Source organism: Perissodus microlepis, chromosome 13, assembly GCF_051167445.1.
Source record: "Perissodus microlepis isolate ML-2025 ecotype Zambia chromosome 13, ASM5116744v1, whole genome shotgun sequence".
NCBI classification, from domain to species: Eukaryota; Metazoa; Chordata; class Actinopteri; order Cichliformes; family Cichlidae; genus Perissodus; species Perissodus microlepis.
The window spans coordinates 25,565,533-25,586,219 of record NC_140473.1 but is presented as its reverse complement, the minus strand read 5'-3'; the positions used below and the strand labels follow the sequence as shown (position 1 = coordinate 25,586,219).

At 41.6% G+C, this 20,687-nt stretch overlaps 1 protein-coding gene across 4 annotated transcripts in view; it reads left to right on the top strand.

Annotated features, from left to right (window-relative positions):
- ehbp1 (EH domain binding protein 1) overlaps positions 1 to 20,687 on the top strand; it is a 159,940-nt gene that overhangs the window by 117,144 nt on the left and 22,109 nt on the right. For all 4 annotated transcript variants that reach the window (XM_084948666.1, XM_084948667.1, XM_084948669.1 and 1 more), the window contains 3 exons: positions 4,555 to 4,693; positions 5,313 to 5,413; positions 8,180 to 8,303. In XM_084948666.1, the coding sequence (XP_084804792.1) occupies positions 4,555 to 4,693; positions 5,313 to 5,413; positions 8,180 to 8,303 (364 nt within the window). The remainder of the gene's footprint in view (positions 1 to 4,554; positions 4,694 to 5,312; positions 5,414 to 8,179; positions 8,304 to 20,687) is intronic.

Below are 20,687 nucleotides of genomic sequence, written 5' to 3'. Positions count from 1 at the left end.
ATGTATTACTTACATTTTACAAGATCAAAGAGTCATGCTGACAAATTTCTTTGATTTACTACAGCAGCATTTCTCTGTCAGGTAGGAAAATGACATATTGTTGTAATTACACTTCTTTTATATATATATTAAGATATCTCCAGGATTAAATGTGCAGGTAAACTTCTTTACAATGACACATGGGGGAGCTTCACTTGTCTGGCTCACCCAAGATTAAAGTGGCAGATGATGTAATATAAGTTTCACATCCCTGATATAAAGGAAGTCACCGATTCTCTCAGCCTCATCTACTCAAACAAGTCAGACTGGGTGGCAAAAGCACAGTGACATTTAAGTTTAAGCTTAAAAACAATCAGTAAAATTTTAAAATCACTCAAACAGAAAGCTGATTTAGCGAAGCCAGGATTGGCGGGTGATTGTGATGCTTTGTGCTAAAACCAATAGGAAGCCACCTTATTTCTGTAACCAAGCCCAAGAAAGTATCAGGTAAACAGAGGGCAGATACATGCTGCTGTCTCTCTTTGCTGCTGGGATTTAAGGACTAGAGTTACTCATCGTATTAACACTTTAAAGAGCATTTAAGAGAAAGAACAGCAAAATGAATTTCGAGGTGGGAAAAATACTGAAAAATTAGTATGAAAATATCATCTTGATTATCTGAGAGAGCAATAAGATTTGAGGCAGCTCAAACGGCATCACGATTCGTCTCTGTAAAACAGTGGTCCCTCGTTTATCGCGGCAGTTACGTTCTAAAAATAACCCACGATACGTGAAATCTGCGAGGTAGCCAACTTTATTTTTTACAATTATTATAGATGTTTTAAGGCTGTAAAACCCCTCACTAAACACTTTATACACTTTTCTCTGACAGGCACGAACATTTCCACACTTTTCTCTCTTGTTTAAACACTCAAAGTTCAAACCTTCGCAGAAAAATAATTTCAGTATTATAGAATAAAACCAAAGGCACCCGTGGTTGCCTTTGAAGGTGCAAAACGTTTCATCAACATTGTTGTGGTTGTTGGGGAGAAAACCTACAAACTTACAGTACAGCACTTCAGAGTCACACTGCTAGCGATCGAAGATTTATGTAAATTTGACGAGCTGAACACATTCTGTACTGTACAGGACTACAGCACAAGATTGATTGACAATGGTATACAGCCAATCGGTACGCAGAACACAATGTGCTGTGGGGGGGAAAAAAAAGCATGCAAAACTGCACATAAAAAAATCAGCGAGGCTGCGAGGGACCACTGTACCTTTTTTTATATTTGAAGATATCAGCTTCATCGTGGGGAAAAACAAAACACATTTTGGCAACATTAATTGGAAGATGTAGAACAGGAAATTCTCATAGTTTTGAAGACTGAGTTTAAGAAGCCTGTTGAGGATGTCAGCAAATGATTTGAGGCTACACAGTAAAAAAAAAAACCAAAAAAAAAAAACCATCAAGCACAATTATTTAACCATTATTGAGTCGACCGTTACCTTTTTTACTTTTTGTTATTAGTTAGAACTAAAGATGTAAAATTGAAGCAAGATCCTCACCTTATATCATATATCATCTTATATCATACACTCTGGATGAACTACACATACAGTGGTGCATTCTGTTTTTAATATGTTTTTGGCCTTTTAAGCCTTTACTTTGATAGGACAATGGAGAAGAAACGGATCAGAGGGAAGTAAACCCTTTGATAACTGTTCCTCGTTACTTCTCCCTCAATAAGTAATTTAACTTTAAGGTCATCCAATGGAGGCATTTGTGAGCCCAGAAATTCATTACATTTGTGTGTCATAGAAATGTTTTTTCCCAGGAAATGGTGGGCATGGTTGTTTGTTTTTTGTTTTTGTTTTCTTAACATTATAGACTTTGATTTTATTGTGAATGTCCATTCCTGAAGTATTTGCCGATCGAGAACCAGAGCAGACCAGCAGGCCGTAGACAAACGTGCTGTTTTCAGGGGTAGTTGGACAGTTTGTAGCACAGTTTTCTCACTGGTGCTGATTAGGGCTGCTCGATTGTGGCAAAAATGATAATCACGATTATTTTGACTGAAATTGAGATCTCGATTATTTGACGATATTTATTTAACAATAACAATGTATTGAATAATGACTTTAAAGATTGTCAAAAAATAATATAAAATAGTGTGCAAATACTGATAACAGTGCAAATGTTTGCAATATAAAAAATAAATGAAAAATGTAAACATCTATGTTTAGTGAACTTTGCAGTGTTGCTCTGTGGTGCAGCTACGACACTGTAGCAAAGTTTACACACTATGTCTACTTGATCCACGTCTGACTCCGCGAACCCATAATGTTTCCACACCACTGAAGTTTTTTTTTACCTCTCTTTTCAACCAACGGCAGTCACTCTCCTCTCCAAATAACTTCTGCTTAGCTTTCCGAGCTTCCCTCGGGTCCTCTTAATCAGCGGTCCCCAACCCCCGGGCCTCGGACCGGTACCGGTCCGTGAGTCGTTTGGTACCGGGCCGCGAGAGTTGAGGCTCAGGTGTGAAATGTATAGTTTTCAGGGTTTTTATCGGTTTTCAGCGTTATTTTGTTATCGTTTTTTATCGTTTACTCGGTTTTCCTTGGTCTTTTCACGTGTGTTATGAATAAATTTTCTTTTTTTCGGTACCGGTACTAGTTTTATTTTTTTGTATTTATCCGCGACACCTTAAAGGCCGGTCCATGAAAATATTGTTGGGCATAAACCGGTCCGTGGCGCAAAAAAGGTTGGGGACCGCTGCTTTTAATTGTTGTGACACGTGTTCGAAATGCAGAGAGGTGCGCTCGATTTGCCACACGGAGCAGCGCGAGAGTAGAGCACGAGGGAGGGGCTAATAATCAGCTCAGTCATTTTTAATGATCGTTGAAAGCCCAGATCGTAATCGAGATTAAAATTCGATTAATTGAGCAGCCCTAGTGCTGATCTTTGTTTGCACTTTTAGGCACTTCTAAACTACCAAGTATGGCATAAAGAGCAGGTGTAAATGTGGTGCCATAACTCCTTTAAACCGAAATGTGACTAAAAACCATAATTAATGACATGAGAGCATTTTATAATATCTCTCATAGATAAAGGAAGCACTGATAAAGTTTTCCACTTCATCGTGTTTTTGTTTTTAAAATACCATGGCTGTGTAAGAGTTAAACATCCTTCTGGATCGCCTTGGTGTTGCCTTGATGCGAGCGCTGTCCTCACATTTTAAAATGTTTAATTGGGCTTTTGTGTATAACACTTCATAAATAAATTTGCCTCAATTTGTCTTGACATAAGGTTTTTAAGTGGCTGGTGGAAGCTGACAGACTAATAGACAAAACAAAGTGAGAACAGACTAATTGCTGACATTGTTTTTGAAAGTCAATAATCTGAAGCTAAACTAACAACTCCCCGTCTACACGCCGTTTCCCACCCACACCCGTCTCTATTAGCCCTCCTCGCACTGCACACCCTGCTTGACTATCTCCCCCTGTTTCAAGCAGTGGAACATGTTTGCTCTAATTGTCGACTTTATTACACGTTTCGCCGTCTTATTAACGTTGCTGCGACGTCAATCTTAGCCCGAGTCGGTTTCTTTTCCACTCGGCTTGGCATATTTGGGGGGCTTGGTAATAAAGCATTTCTGCATGCTGTTTTTGATAGCGGGAGAAGCGAGCGTGTGCCTTTCTAACACATGTTCGCTTTGAAAACAATAGCGTTTTTTTGCATTTTGCATAATCTGAATATATTTTCTGGCTCGAGGTTTTGCTGAAAGTCAAGTTAATTGCCTCCTTTTTGTCTCTCTCATGAGTGAGGGAGTGAATGAATGAGTGTGTGCGCCTGTCTGTGTGTGTGTGTGTGTGTATTTTCAGAGGGCTTCATGCAAACAAATCACAATGTAGCTAACATATCAACTTCTACCAGATTTATCTCATGGCCTGTCAGTTGGTGTGTTCACTTACAGTGCTGTAGTTTTGTGTGCATGTGTGTTTTTGGTCACAATAATCACAGAGCCGCTCTGAAATCTTGAAACGACTGCCTAATAAAAGGTTGAGAGCATATCTAAGTGACTGGTAGAGTCTGACAGAATAATAGACGAGATTTGAAGAGGCAGCAGACTAATTGCTGCCATTGCCTGTAATTTAAAATTAAACAATCAGCTCTGTTTCTATGTGTGCTTTTGGTTTGTTTTAGCTTTTGTGCACCAGCTGTTATTGCAGTCTGAACTCTCTTTGCGTGTCTCTTTGAGCCGCATGTGTTTGTCAGTTGGGTTATCCATCTCTCCACATGTCTTGCCTTGTAAATAAAATCATCAGCTCACTAGGCTATGATTGCATTTCTTTCCTTACTTCACGGTTAGCTTTATCAATTGCATGATTTGTGTGTTGAAGCAGTTTTGACTGAAAATATGTCCCTTTGTTTACCTTGTTTGGTGATGCCATGAACTGCAAATTAAGAGTTGACACAGAAATAGAAACAACCGTTGATGGTCTTTGTCTTCCTGAGTCAGTAGGCAATACTTGACCAAGCTAAACGCTGACTTTCCCGGTGTCTGACAGAATAATGCAGAGGAGTTGAGAGCTGAGAGGCTGCGCAGAGCCACGGAGAGGTTGCGAAACCCAGTTGTCTTCAACAAGGACTCTGCAGTCAGGAAAACACAGCTCAAGTCCTTCAGCCAGTATGTGGAGAGCAGACCAGGTGGGGGAACGTTACAGCACAAGCACACAAGCACACAAACACAATGTATGCACTGTTTACCCAAGGAGGTATGTTTGCATACGGAGACACTTGATTCACACACAGCAATTAACTGTTGAGGACGTCCACAGACATTTTGAGGAGCAGTAACTCGACTCCTCAAAAGGCTACAAGGATTCACTTGTTCACAGTAACGTTCGAAAGCAGGCTTGTTTATAGCTGGGGGGGTTCTCAGTAACTATAAGATATTTTCCTGCATAATGTAACTGAGTCATCTGTAAAATGTCAGAAAATATCTTATATAAAGAAAGTAAGAAGACTACTATATACAATATAATATGTAATACAGATAATACTCGATTCAGCTCAAATGACTGACTAAGAGTATGATTTGAGGCATTTCTAAGCAGGATACATACACCTGTCATGATGTGTTCACACCAATCATGAAGATCCATGTAGCTGTGTTGTTGTTGTTTTTGTAAACCCACAAATACTGGATCACTGGATTATTTTGACCAGTGACTCATGTAAAGCTACTCTAGAATAAAAATATAAAGACTGAAATGACATTAAGTGGATCTCTCACCTGTTAATGTATGTGACTTCATTGTTCCAGAGATGAAAAGACAGAAGTCTGTTCCTGAGGATCAGAAGAAGGCTGAGGAGGACAGAGGTTCACCCATAGACGTTGATGTTCGCAGACCGTTTGAAGAGGAGGTTTGTTCATATTTTCTGTAGTGTATACAGTTTTGTCCCATCTGCAACAACAAACTAGTGTGTGAGTGTGATAGTAGCACTCATCAGCTGTTGCTTTACTCTGTATCCAAAAAAGAAAGACCTGGGGGTCAGATGTGAAGTGGTTGATTGCCTCCCCCCCCTAATTTCCTGTATGTCACCTTACTAGTTTAAGTTGCCTCCCCACTTTAACCTTGTCCACTCCTATACCCTCACACACACACTACTGTCGTCTCTTTAACTCACACACATCTAAGTATTGATTTATTAGGCTGCCATTTTAATTATAACAATGGTAGATATCAGCTCTGTCTTCGCACAGAAGTGTGCCTTCACGTCCTTCAAGTGTTCACACACATTTCACACTGTATTCCAGGCAGTGTGCACAAAGAATGTGTTTATAAGAATGTTATTATGTGTGTGCGTGCCACCAGAGACCACGGGGTGAATCTCTTCCCAAGCAGCCCTCTCCTACCCTCGACCCTGCACCCTCCACCCCAGTCCCATCCACATAGACACACAAACGCACACACAGCACCCTCCTCCCAGCGCCTGGGCCCCAGGGTTAATGGGTGTTCAACCTTTCCATTATCCCGATCAGCCAAGAATTACCTGCTGAATGATGTTTGCATTAATATAATATATATGGTAATTTCCCTCCTCTTAATTACGGCTGGGCCGAGCGCGGCAAGGGGAGTGGGCTGATCATGTGTAAAATTGATTTGCCAAGGAAAAATATGGTGATAGAGCGAGAGCGCGCACAGAAAAGGAGGAGGGAAAGGCTGTTGGGAATCAGCACACACACACACACACACTTGCACAATCACACGTGTGCAGAGCCGCACAGATGCACACACTCGCATGCTGGAAGGAGTACAGGAAAAAGTGCTGGCCTGGGTGGAATGGAAAAAAGAAAAAAAACTTTCTCTCCTGCTCTCTAGTTCTTCTTCCCATTAAGAAAAATGAAGTGCATCAGCAGTAAAATAGAGATATTTTTTCGGATGCATCCTCAGTAGTGAATTTGAATAAACATTTTTTCCTCACTCAGAGGAGTTTCTCTGAAGAATAGCAAACAGCCTGGAGACAGAGGTGAAGACAGGTCAGAAATGGAGTGTGTATTAAGTGTCTGGTTATAGAGCGAGGTGTGTGTGTAGAGTGGCTGATGTTGCTCTGTGTATTAGAAGTCGTGAGCTTGAAGAAAGCTGAATCGAAAAAATAATCATCTTAACCAGTTTATTTACTGTGGAGTCTAGATGTAAATGTTTTTGCAAAGAAATATGGATACGCAGACATCCTAAAAGTACATTGACTTCAAAGTGCTGAAGGCTAAATGGTGGTTTTAATGACTTGCACAGTTTTGGAAGTTTAACAAAGCCTCTGCCCCCCACTGATGCTCATAGTGACACAATCATAACTTGGCTTTTGGAACGGAAGGGTTAGGGAGTGATTCTTGGATTAGCAAGACTGTAAAGGTATTTTTTCTGTCTTTGAATCTGTTTGTTGTTCTTTATTTCTGCTTTGTTTCAGGATAACTACTTAATCTTGTTTATGAAAATAACTGACCTCATCGTACATTACACCAGGCTTACACACTTATATCGTCCAGTATTTAAATTAAATCAATAACATAACAAACAGTTATTAGGAAAAGCTCAGTGTTTAGTTTAGTGTTAAAATAACCAATGATACAGTGATAGAATCTTTGATCACAGTACTATAATCTGGATTTTGGAGATTTTCTCTTAAAATGTGGTTAATGAGCATTTAGTGTGAGCAAAACATAAATACATAACATATCTTCAGAACTTTTGTGAACTGGAGGCTATCCCAGTCATTGGGCTGAAGCAGGGTACAGCCTGAGCAGGTTGCCAGTCTGTCACAGGGCTAAGGCATACAGTTCTTCGTGCTCACAGTCCACCTCACCCTATGGCCATTTTAGAATCAGCAGTTAGCCTAACATCCATGTCTGTGGTCTGTGGGAGGAAGCTAGAGTACCTGGAAAGAACCCACACAGACACAAGGAGAACATGCAACCTCCACACAGAAAGGCCTTAGCCAGCTGGTAGAGTGGAGCTCTGTTGCTGTGATGCAGTAGTGTTAACTATCTACAGATTAATGTCTGCTACTGATTTTGGGAAAGCCCCATCTTGTTTGCAAATCTGCTGATGTCAACAGGGCCAACACTGGCTGATAAATTGTTGCATGAAAAGCGAACAGAATACTGGCACTCTTTAAGAAGTGAGCAAGACGTTTAGTGATGAGTGAGTGCCTGTTTTCTGTTTCTTCGTTAACTCTTCATTGACATTGTTAAGATGAGTGTTGTTAAGATGTAGCTTATCAGCCCCCCCCCCCCCCCCCCCCCCAAAAAAACCCCCCAAAAAACCAGGATATTTAATGGACCACACATAAATAAACTGATAAGCAATAAGTTTAGAGAAAGAAATCTTGTGGCCTTATTCTGAGTTTTTTCAATGTGCTTTATTATCAAAGTAGAATAAGTTGGCTTATTTTATGATTAGCACACCTGATATACATAACTAATGTTTACTGAAGAAAACTTCAAAGTGTTTAGTGTTAAAATGAAATAATACAGTGGAATGTGGTTAATAAAAGGCTATAAAGTGGTTTTGTAGATGTAGAACTCACAAATGTGGATTAAAGCTCTTTGTCTAATATAGCTATACTTCCTTCCTCTAACTATTCTCTCTCTCTCTGTCTCTGTCTCTCTCTCTCTCTCTCGGTTGACAGAAGGCGTTCAAAGACACCAGTCAGTATGTGGTTGGGGAGCTGTCTGCACTGGAGAGCGAGCAGAGGCACATAGACGCCCGAGCAGCTCGCGTGGAGAAGAGGCTGCGCTATCTCATGGACACAGGTACCCCAAGCCCAATTACACTGGAAAAACTGTTTTGGCAAATTGAGCGTACACACGCAAACACACATCCATGTACGCCCAGGGTGTGTGTGTTTGTGTGAGAGAGAATCTTTGAAGCCCCCCCCCCCCCCCCCCCTTCGTCACCCTCCCTCTTGGTTGAATGTTGCACGACGGAGCGCTGGGTGTATATGAAAGGAGGGGATGGGTGGAGGGTGAGGGATGAGGAGGAGGTGGAGAAAGGAGGGGAAGGGTGGGTGGGTGGGGAGGGAGGGGGTGGGGGAGTGTGTCTCGGGGATGGGAGAAGAAGGGAGACCTCTCTGGGCTGGGGTGATAAGGGAGCCCTTCATGGGGGAAACGATAACTGGGTGCGATAGCGGAGCCCCAGCCGAAGTCTCCGCTGCAGCCGTTTGCCAGCCGCGGCCCCAGCCAGCCAGCCAGCATCCACACTATTGAACAGTGCGCTCAGCCATGCACGGCTACACACATACACCCTCCTTCCCCTTGTACATATCTGGCCTTCATTGATATGCTGTATAAGGAAAGACGGGGGTGAGTTAAAGGGAGGAGAGAGGGAGAGGCAAAGAAATGGCAAAAAAAAAAAACATGAGGTAACACAACATGAGCACTGACACAGTTCACAAATCCACGACAGACACACACAAATGCTTACACACCCGCGAAAAAAAGCACAAAAAAAAGCAATCTGGTTTGGCGTACAGAGCCGGATTCGGAAGGTTTTTATTTAAGATTTGGCTGGGGGTAAAGCCTTGTTAAGACATGAGACAGTGTGCTGAGCCAAAAGAGGGGCCTTGGCTCCGTCGAGTCCCTAACTGAAATTGGAGAATAGCATCCTATTTGTGATACTAAACCATCCCATTTCTCACCCAAGAATGCTGCTGGGGGGGTGGGAAATGGTTCCAAGAAGTGTAAAATTTTGATGTCTGTGAATGTTGTGAGAGTGTAGGTACAGTATTTGCTGTAGTAATTTAGAAGCAGCTCTCATGCTCTTTCTGATATATCAGCGTCTAACTTGGTGGATTTAGCCCCCGAAATCCTAAAAAGGCAACACAGGGGAGGATAGAAGAAGGGGTTTTTAGAAAGGAAACTGGGGCGGTGGGATTTGCGCTCACCTTCCCCATCCCATTTGGATCCTGATATGGCGGATATCTCTCCTCTGTTTGTTGTTGTCGTTTTCCTCCTTTTCGCCTCCCTCCCTGCCTCTGTGCCCTCTCCCTCTGTCGGAGCGCATGCCATTGTGTCAATCTGAAGGGCTGTTTTTTTCGGGGGGTTTTTCCCCTCCTTCTTCTTCACCCACTGTTAAAGCGGCAACTAGCCAGCAAGACGCCGGGTTATTTACTTTCAAACACCTTCAGCCATAAAGATTTTTCTTTATATAAATATATATACCCGCGGTCCCCTCCTGAAAATGTGATTCACTAGAAAAGGAAGAGGGCGACGACAGGAAGGCGAGGACAAAATAATAAAAGGATATCACGAAGAGAAATTCACCTTGGTCGCTTTTCATCTCCTCCTAACATGAGTGTGGAATGAAATCGAAAAAATGTGGTCTCCACAAGTCGATACACTATCAGGATATATAAGGGTGATATGGTATGTTTTATATACTATAAAACTGACCTTTTTAAGCATCACATTTGGTCGCTGATCAAAGATGTGTTAGGATATTTATATATTCATGATGAAGTAGTCATTATGTAAGGCAGATCCGTACAACACTGGCAATGTGTCGCATCAAATGAGGGAAAGTTTCTCACTTCCTGAAAGTGTATTTCTGTTTTCATATCTCATTTTGCAGCACTCATCCGATAGGTTATGGATTGAACCTTTGGGCAAAGTCTGGAGTCTTCAGGCTGAAACTCACCAATGACAGGTGGTCACTAAAGTAACCTTTATCACTTCAGCAACTCGGGTCACCTTTCTATATGCTGTCAGAGATGAGAGATTTTTTTTTTCTCAGGACCCAGAATATCAGAAGTTGTGGCTGATTGGCTGTAAGCAGTATATCTACTATTGATCCGTCACATCTGACTGGTGCTTTAGTAGGGATCATAGAAAGACTTTTTAGTAGCTACTAACCAAACGCTAATATTTTTGGTTTAAATATCATTTGCTTTGCCAGCCTTACTTTGGCAGGTAGCCATCCTTTAATTTTTACCCAGTGTGGACTTGCCTGCGTGCATCCGCTTAGGAGACAATTTATTAGTCATATCTTGCTCATAATGGGTGGGACACCTTTTTCCTTCGCAACCACATTAGGGAGTGTGTCCACCAAAGTGTTTTATTCATTGCAGGTAGTTGTTAAGTGAGAACACTCAGTGTATGCACACCGGTGTGTTTATTGGTCAAATTATTGTGTCTCGTGTTTCTCCTAATAACTGGTTCTGAAATCTGCCTCCGTTGTGCATCAGCGTCACCCTGTGCCCGTGCCCACGTGGTTTACACTGCACTGGCACTGCACAGACATACATACCAAGTGTCATCACACACGACAGGCATCTCTAATTTAACAACCTTGTTTTGTGACGTTGTGGTGCTGATTTGGCACACTCGTGATCTGCTGTTAAAAACTAAAATTTTGGTGAAGGAAGTCGACTGAGCATGTAGCCTTCTTTTTTGATAACACTGCTTCACAAATAACCAACACTACTCTTCTCCGAGTGAAGCTGTCATCACCTTCAGAACAAAACAAAACAAAAACACAAAGAAATAAAAACCTCATACACACACTCCACTGTCAGCTTTAATTTCAGATATCCTAATCCAGAGTAAAATGGTGTTTATGGAACATGAAGAGATGTGAGCCAGCAGCCAAGCTTCTGTGGAAAGGTTGACATTCTTAGGAGGTCTGAACAGATATATTTTTTATGGACTTTTTTATACTTTTTTTTTTTTTTTTGCCACGGTCTTTCAGTGTTTTAATTGAGCTTAAGTTCAGTTGTGATCTCAGCAAAAGATTAGACAATAAACTACACAAATGAAGATTTTTAACAGAAGGGCAACGCGGGTCAGAACGCAGAAGAAGAGGTGCACTGACGGATCATCACAAAGATGAGTAGTTTTCAGACTTGTACTGCAGCCTAAAACTTTTTGGGACTTGCAGACATGTTGCAGCTCCTACTCCAAAACTATTATTCCAGTTAGGAGTGTGTTGAATCAGACTGTTTCCTGCTGTCTGATAAATTTGTTAAAAATATTCCAACCCGATTCTTTCGAAATTTCATGTGTTTCATGTGTAAAAACAAACCCTGTGGCTGAAAAAAAACAGCAGACTCCCATGTTAAAATTCAGTCCAGCTCAGTGTAAGTTACCACAAGGGTTGCCTCAAGGCGCTTTATGTTGTAAGGTAAAAACAGACTGGTAAAATGTGTTTTTACTGTGTGGGGACACCTGTAGGGACTGCTTTGATTGACTGGTGTCCCGACGCAGGCAGCTGTACCTCTGCTAACTGAAGTCCCTGTACTGGTCCTCACCACTATGTTTGTGCTGCTGATGCCTTTTGAAGCATTTCATTGGTACAATCTGAATAATAATACGGCTTGCTGTGTGTTCCGAGACATTTTTGCCTGATTTCTAGTATTTTGTTTGTCGGTTTGTTAGCACTAATCATCAGATGTGTGCCTGTGCACTGCACCTGTACAGTTTTTGGATGTAGCTTGCTAATCAACCTTAGCATTAGCACATAACTTCACTCCTTGGGTATGTGAATTTTTTACCTCAAAAATAACCTAAACCCAACACTGACATCATTGTGATCATTGTTGTGATCATTGCTGTCATGCTGATGAATAGCACTGACGCTATGCTTTGGTGTCACCTCCCCATTTTTATAACCTTATGTGCAGTCAGGCTAGAGATGGAGGAGCAGAAAGACTCCATGATGGCAGAGAGGGAGAGTTGGACATTCTGAAAACACTCTCTGATCACTGTTTCCTATTACAACTTCTTCTTTTCCCATTGCAGTGCCAAAGCTGCGTTTTTGTTTTGATAGGCAGTCTGTGGTGAAAAAGCTGTCGTGAACCTAACCCCCCTTCTAAGCTACTGTTTATAGGACAGGAGAGCTTTAGCTTAGAATATGGTCTGAAGCCGTGCACAAATGGACTTGATTGACTCAGAGTTAACCATCAGTTAAATAATGCATATGTGCGTAGCTTATACGCAGACCAGCAAGCAGTTAGTTCAGACTCTCAGTAGACTCTTTGAGAGGGGATGTGCAGAGTAATCAGAGCAGTGAATCTGATCATATGATTCAGACCTCTCAAGGTAAGTTTGGGTGAGCTCAGTGTGCAGTGGTGCTCTGGTAACGCTGAGCGCTGCAGGAGTGACGGGCAGATGTGAACAGACAGACCGACTGACCCATGACTGATTGTTCATCTCTCTGCTCCAGCAGCAGAAAGCCTGGGAACATCCTCTGTGCTCTGCTGGTCCACAGTATGCCTTTCTTTGATATCACATGCTTTTGCTTTGTCATTCTCTCTCCCCTTTTATTTTCGAGATTCTCTTTTTCTGTCTGTAAAGAGTTTCTTCTTCTTTTCCACCAGGAATTAGGTCTTTTAATTTTTAGGTAACCAATCTTATCATGTGTTTTTGATAGACGTTCTCACACTGGGTGTCTTTACATTTTCTCTATTCCTTTTTTATCCCTGTGAATCTCAGTTTCTCCAGTCAGCCTTTCCTCCTCCCCCCTCCAAAAAAAAAAAAAATTCTCCCTTCTTTTCCACACACCTCCCCTCCTCCCCTAGGTTTGGGCACAATGCAGCTTTCTCCTGCATTTTCTATTACGCAGCGGCCCTCCCCAGATGAATCCAAAGTAATTGGGGTGGTTAATTTATTTACTCAGAGGCAGTTCACAGCACATTAAATAATAGAGATAATTGAACAAGAATTGTCAAGTGTCTTCTGATATCAGACACATTACAGGAGGGAGTGTGCATAAAACTCCATTTCTATGCCCCCATTGTTTATGGTAATTAAGTACACAGATTTATTCCTTGGTTGCCTTCCAAGCTTATGGCAAGCGCCATTGTTGTCTTCTATTAATATGTAATCAGTAAATAGTTTAATTTTCTAATCTGCGGTTGGAGAATTCACTTTCTAACAACTCTTAATTACTGCTGGGCTCTAATGAGTCTCGCCATGCCGACGCAGCCAGCCAATCAGAGGCCGGGCCCGGGTCGGGGGGAATTTGAATTCCTGCGGCACCCCCCCTCGACTAATGAACTTGTTATTCTTGCACCACTGGGAGTACTGTCCTTCACACATGCAACATTAGGAGAACGTTTCACCTCCTGCAGTAGACCAAATATTTATTGGAGTTTATTGATTTCTATTTGAACCGAAGCGTATTCATTATTTATGATTTATGCATGGCTGTCTGTGTCATTTAACTTTTGTTAGGGTATCTGACCGCCTTAGAAATGCAAAAGAGCTGGAACACACTGAAAAGCTTTGGTTTGTGATGGTTTCATTGTACGTGTTTAATTTCTGTTAAGATACCATTCATTGTTAGTGTGTTTCTTCTGGTGCATGTAACGCTCCTGACCTTGGCTTTGTTATTTTCTGAAGGTATTGTTGCACAGACAAAAACATATCAAACACTGCTTATTGAAAATTCAGCTTTAGGTGTGAAGAAGCATTCAAATGCATCATGTAGCCTTCGCAGAAAATCCCCTGGCCTCTTTTTGAATATATCTCAGCCACCCCCTACCTGGCCCCTGCACCTATTTACACACACCTCCCATTTCAAATAGCTATATAACCAGCAACAATGGATGCAATTATCCAAATAATGGCACTTAGCTGCACCGCAAAGCTGCCCCTCACCTACTGCGCATTCGATAAGAGATAAACAAGCAGAGAGAGGAGAGAATGAGTTTTAGCTCCCCCAGATTAACATACATTTAAAAATTGCACTCCAAGCCGATAAGATTGACACAGGGTTTTTATGGCGTGCGCTCCGTTAATCTGCCTTTGTGTCTGAGAGTCGACGAGAGTAGAATGGCACAAGGAAGGATTCCAGCAAGAGCTTAATGTACTTTACACATGCAGTATCCCCCTCGGTATCTGAGGAAGGGACAGCACGGACTGTCAATGCCGTCACATCGGAAAAGGCTGCTGGCCGCTTTGACTTGCCGTGTGATTGTGTGGAGGATTGCAGCTGCTTAAATGTCAACCTGTGGCTCTGAATCCCGTTTGTCCAAGTTTTATTCATCCATCTGTATTGTTTCACAAGCTTTTTCATCTACTTGTAAATCAGATTTCAGCCTCTTAAAAGTATGAATGCCACCCTGTAAAAGAAATAATCTTTAGTTGGAATTTACCAATGATTGCATTTCAGATTAATTTCTCCTTTTTAAGCGACGTGTCCTTTTGCTTGTCATCCCACAGATGCTGTTGTAGCTGCATGTGTAGTTTATATTTCTTTAGCATCAAGTGAGCCGCCTTCTCACTCTCTTTCCCATGCCTGTCGACCTAATCCAGCATTGTGGCAGCATCAGCTTATAGTTTGACTAAAGATTTAAGCTGAGCTACGTGAGTGGCAGAGGGACTCTCGCAAGTACGCGTGCACGTCAAGCTCTGCCTTTTCTTGTCGTGGCAACACAAGCAGCATGTGCAGCTTTAAGTATATTATCAGGACCAGTTCTTTCACAAACGTATTGCTGAAGAAGCTTAACATTAATTATTGTAACTTTGGGCAGATTACATCCGTGCCCGCCTTGTAAGCGCAGGCAGACTCATCTTGACCTCCTATACGAGAGCGTAAAGACACAAGAATGGCATTTTACCAACTTTAATGGGATAACCAGTCTAATCTTTCAGCACTGAGAGAAGAAAAAGTGTTTAGAGTATAATACCCTCTACAGTTCACACACTGAAAGATGGAGGGAGAGGAGAGGGTTTAGTGTTGGCTTTAATCAGCGGTCACTTTGTTTTTCAGGTGCTGCTTTTCACGTTTTCCTCTGATTGCTTTTTTTTTTTTCATTCTTAGATAGACATTCTCCACATTCACCTCTCCTCCTGAGCCTCCCAAAATAAACACAGGCTATGCTGAAAGCTTGTCCACTGTGTGAATTCTGATTGAGATAGTTGAACACAGAACGATTGCCACTATTGTTTATCCATAATCACAGACTCGGTTCGTAAGCTAAGCTCGTGGCAACTGAGATAGACACAGCCAAGAGAAGATGCGCTCACTTCTTTTCAAAGCCCGTGGTCTTTTTCTTGTTGTTGTTGTTGTTGTCAGGGTTACGAAAAGAGCACTCGCTTTCAATCGAATGGTTTGGTATTAGACCACGGTGGAATGTGTTTGTGGTCATCTTGAATTCACTTCAGGAGCAAATGCACCGTTCTTCCCTATGGGGCAAGAAAAGAAATCTAGGGATCACTCCTTTAAAACCCATTGCCTTTTTCTTGCCTTTGAGGGAACAAAACAAAGGATTTGAGCTTTTTTTTTTTTCTTGTTGTTTTGTGTGAAGTGTGTGTGTGTGTGTGTGACTCTAAGGTTCAACTGGGTCAGAACACAGATTAACACCCCCCCACACACACATACACACACACACACAGACTCCCTTTCCCGCCCATGCCCTTAATCTCCTCGGCCATTTGAATGTTTGAGCAGCAAAACAATTTAATTACTCAACTTGCAAGGACTGAGCACAAGCGACCAGCGTGGAGCTCCTGTCCTCCTCCCGTCCTCCACCCTCACAGTCCAGCGCAGTAACACCACCCTCACTCCCAGATGTGCGCTGCTCCTTCTTCTTCTCCTCCTTTCTCTCCCCTCCCCTCCTGCTTTTCTCCAGCTCGGTGTCAGCCTTTCATACATTCTTTAACAGTGGGGATGAAAGGGGGATTTTTAGGAAGATTAGGGAATGGGATCCTCTAGGCATTGTCTGAGAATCTTCAGATAAAACGAGCCGGGTGGATGGAGTCACCGGGAGGGTGGGAGGAAGGAGGGGATTGGAGTCGAGGGGGGGTGGCTTCTTAGTACAGAGACGTGCAAGTTAAATTTGTTTCCAAACTGGAGCAGAAATCATCCTGTGTCATTTAGCTATATTTTCTTTCGTTATAACGGTTACTCAGAACTAGGTAAAGTTGTGTTCACTGGGCCGGGCAGCCCATCTGTGTTTCCTGCCAGTGATGGCGCCGATTAACATTTTCAGCCACAGGGTGAGTAAGTGAAGATGAGGAGGCCGGGGCGGGGGGCGGTTGTTGGAGAGAATTCGGAGGTGGACAATGGCCGCTTATGATAATCTGCTCTTTATTGGAGCATCCCGCCAACGCTTTCATCAGCTGCCTCTTCGCCTGAGACCCCATGCAGCAGCCGGTCCAAAGCACGCTGCAAGCTGCCAAACACGAAATTGTGTCGAAATTACACACACATGCGAACACCCACAGCTACACAGAGGACAGAAAAATAATCTTTTTAGCAGCACAGTGATCCACACAACCAGATAAAGTGAAAATATATGATTTTTTTTTTTAATTAAATTGTTAAATTTGAGCAATAAATTACTATTTGTTTTGTTGTTGTTGTTGTTGACTTCTTTTGTGGGGGGGGATTTCTCTTGGCTTGTCAGAGTTTAATCCACAGTCTTTCAGCCATCTCTTACTTTACTTACTGGTTTTCACCTCTTCTCAATGATAATCCTCCAATGCACATTTTGGCTAAAGATGTTTATTTTTTCCCTCCATTATATAATTAATTATTATTTCATTTAAAAACTCCAGCCCAATAACATAATTGAATTTCATCGTTACAGTCAATTAATCAAGGCTTTCTTATGGTAACTGATGTGGTGGCACTCCACAATGCAGGTTAATGACAGAGGTTTGGCCAGTAATTACACCATTCACTTGCTAACACAGCTGCTTGTCATCACCCCCCCCCCCACCCCCCCACACACACACACACACACACACACACACACACTCCTCCCCATTTCCCCATTGTTATGAGCACTCCAGGCTACAAATACCAACAGCTGTCTTTCCCAATACATTTCCATTTAAATGTCTATTTAAACACTGCAATAATTTTGCATCTGTGTATTGAATCAGAAGCTTCATCAGCCTGGTGTTGGTGTCTGTGTTAATTTAAGGCTATTCCAGATTGAAAGGTGTGTTTATAAACACATTAAAAACAATGTAAAGTTTGAGTATTTATCAAGAAATCGAAAGACTTTATTAATTGGTAGTTTTCAGTTAGTTAAATGTACCTAACCATGGGAAACAGAAGCTGATATCTGAGGGGAAACGGCTGTCGGAGGAGTGGATAAAATGATTGTGTAACAGGAAGAGATGAGGGAGGAATCGCAACACAGAGATGTAAGAAGGATGACTAATGTTGTTAGCGGAGCCATTACTGGTCCACAGATTAATTCATTAAGTAAATTCATCATTCACCTCCCCTCGGCCTCTTGTCACAAGCCGTGTAATATGACACCCCTCAAATTTGTTCTAACATCTACCCCAGGGGGGGTTGAGCTCCCTCCCACCCACCATCCCCACACACACTCACACACACACCCTCCTTCTTCTCTTTGCTAATGGAGCAGGCGGAGCCACTTATGCTAAAAAGGCTGCAGCTGTCTGTCAGCAGGTTGAGGGGGGTCCTCCACTGGGGGTTATCACCACTCTCTACATCTTACAAACTCTCACTACTTCATTCAAAAAATCCTCCACCTACAGGTGGCTTCACCAGGCTGTGCATCACAATTAAAGCTGAAAATAGCGACTATTCTTTGCCTATGCCTACACAAAAATTATCCAAAGCTTGCTTTTTTTTTTCATGATAATCTTTGTTAATATTTTAAAAATAAATGTCAGCATTTAATCAGAAATCAGAAACAAAACGAAAATGAACAGAAAATTATCCTCTTCAGGGCTCTAGAGTGCGACCAATTTGGTCGCAAATGCGACCAAATTTTTCAGTGGTGCGACTAAAAAAAAATATTTGGTTGCACCTGTGCGACCAACTGTTCGGGTAGCAAAAAAAAAAAAAAAAATCTGCAACCTTCCCTGTGGTCAACAACAGACACACATTTTGCCCCTATCGTGGACTAAACCAATCAGAGATAGTAAGGGGCGGGACCTCTCTGATTGGCCATGGTCCAGTTGAAAGTGCAGGTGGAAGTGGGAGGTGAGTAGCTTGAATAAAGCGATATCAATTCATTAAATCCGAATCGACTTTTAAATATAACTGTGTTTTGCCAGAAACGCCAGAATTCTCAGATTAAAGCTCACAAAACCATTTCAACAACAACCAAACAGTAAATGAGAGCAGGTACACGGATTCCACACAAAGACGTAAACACAGAACGGACCGACGCATCAGAATCAACTTTGTCTTTCTCCGCTTTCTCACCCGACGGCCCGCTTCCACGACTATTAAAATCACACTTCATGCACAGCTAACTCTCTCTCTATCTCTCTCTGTACTTCAAGAACAGTTTCCCGTCTCCAATCTCTGGTTTCTGTATTAGTCATTCGCTTATTACCCACCAGTCTACCGTTGGTTACAGCGCTGTCGGCTGCTGTCTTTTTCTTTTCTTTTTCTTTTTTTCACTTAAATGACCTCGGACAAGAAAGCCTATTTTTTTCTGTTGTTCAACACTGAAGAAATTTAAACTTTATATGCAGAACATTGTAGAATATTTTTAAGGTTATCTGCTATAAAAAGCCAGACCAGGAAAATCTCCTTCATGTTTTTCTGTGTTTTATTCTCAGTTACTTTCACACAAAGGCATCTGCTGTGATGTTCACAATTCTGATGAAGTCAGTACTGATAAATGATCAGAATTATAATATTTCTGACTGTCTGAGGCTAAGTTGAATCGAATCGGGACTTTGAAAACCGGAATCGAACGGATTATAGAAATCAGTGATGATACCCAGCCCTAGTGAGCAGCCTAGGCACGACAGAAGTGGATGTAGCTGTAATAGGAAAAGAACTATTGCTAACTTTTCTGTTAAGTTAAGGCCTGATCCTTCTGAAATTCATAGCCAGTGCTCTGACACGGTGTCATCAATCTTTGAAAGCTGAAAAAGCACAGTGTATCCAGAAAAACACATTATATTATATAAATTATTATAAAATTTGTGTGCGCCTAACTTTTGTGCCGGTACGCCTAACTTTTTAAAGTTAGGCGTACCGGTACGCCCATGGCAAAAAGTTAGTCTAGAGCCCTGCTCTTATATTCATACATGACAATTCATATCAAGACACCTAATTTATTCATATTTATTATTTTAAGTTCAAGTATAGAAAATAAATATTAATAAAATACTTTTGTTCATTCAACGTGTGTAACAAAGAAAACACAGCATACTTAGTATGAATTAATTACTCAACACGTCTATGAAATCCAAATATTCAAAAAAGAGTTTAAAAAAGGTCCACAGCCCTCTTATAATGTATTTCTTTTCTCTTTCAGTATATATGCGTTCGTTTCAGGTGGAATGTTTGACATCTGGTTTGTTTTTTTCCACAGTGCTGTTAGGATTTTCTGCTTTAAAACACTGTGGTTCATTAATATTTGTTCATTTCTGTTCTTTTAGATACAAACCCAGTAGAAATGGCTTTGGGTCTGGTGGAATTTCTTTTGACATCTCTGCATCTTTTTATTCATATCAGGTTAAAGAATAAGTTATCATGACTACAGACATCTGTTGACTGCTTTTAGGTCCTAACAGTTTGAAACTAATTGAAAAAAGTAACTTGATATCCAGCCTTATTTTGCTCGCTCTCCTGCAGCTCGATGATTGCTCGGCCAGCCTGAGAATCCCTACAGATTTATGCTGTTTGTCTTAAGCTGTCCCAATTAACACCCGTCAACAGGTACCGGCGTTTACACTAGCGCTAAATCAACTCGTGTTTCTCCACCCCTCTAAGCTCCCTAAATGGTTCACACCTCAGTGTGTGTGTAAACACATTCCCGGGAAGCTAAACCACATGGCTTAACCTTAGTTTAGCCCCGCCGAGCCCTGGCTTACCTGCGAGTTTCAACATGATTCGTTTACAGTGCTTTTTAGCTCTGTGGCTGCATGTGGCAGAGAGGAAAACCTTGGTTTTAATGTGAGATGGGAGTGGAAATGAGACTGACAGTTCATTGTGATTGTCTGTGTTGTAGCAGATGGTTGCTATGAGATTAAAACTGGACAAAAAACAATGCAGTTGAATGCACGTATCTCTAAATAATACAGTATAACCTGTTTACTGGTCAAACACCTGTTTAGGTAATATAATTTTTAGCTACATTAGCACAATCGCATTGGTTTTGACTTGATTATTAATAAGTTTGATTGGAATATTTAGGTTGGTTAAGGGGAAATTTAGGTTCATTCCACACCTTTTTTAAGGATGTAAAT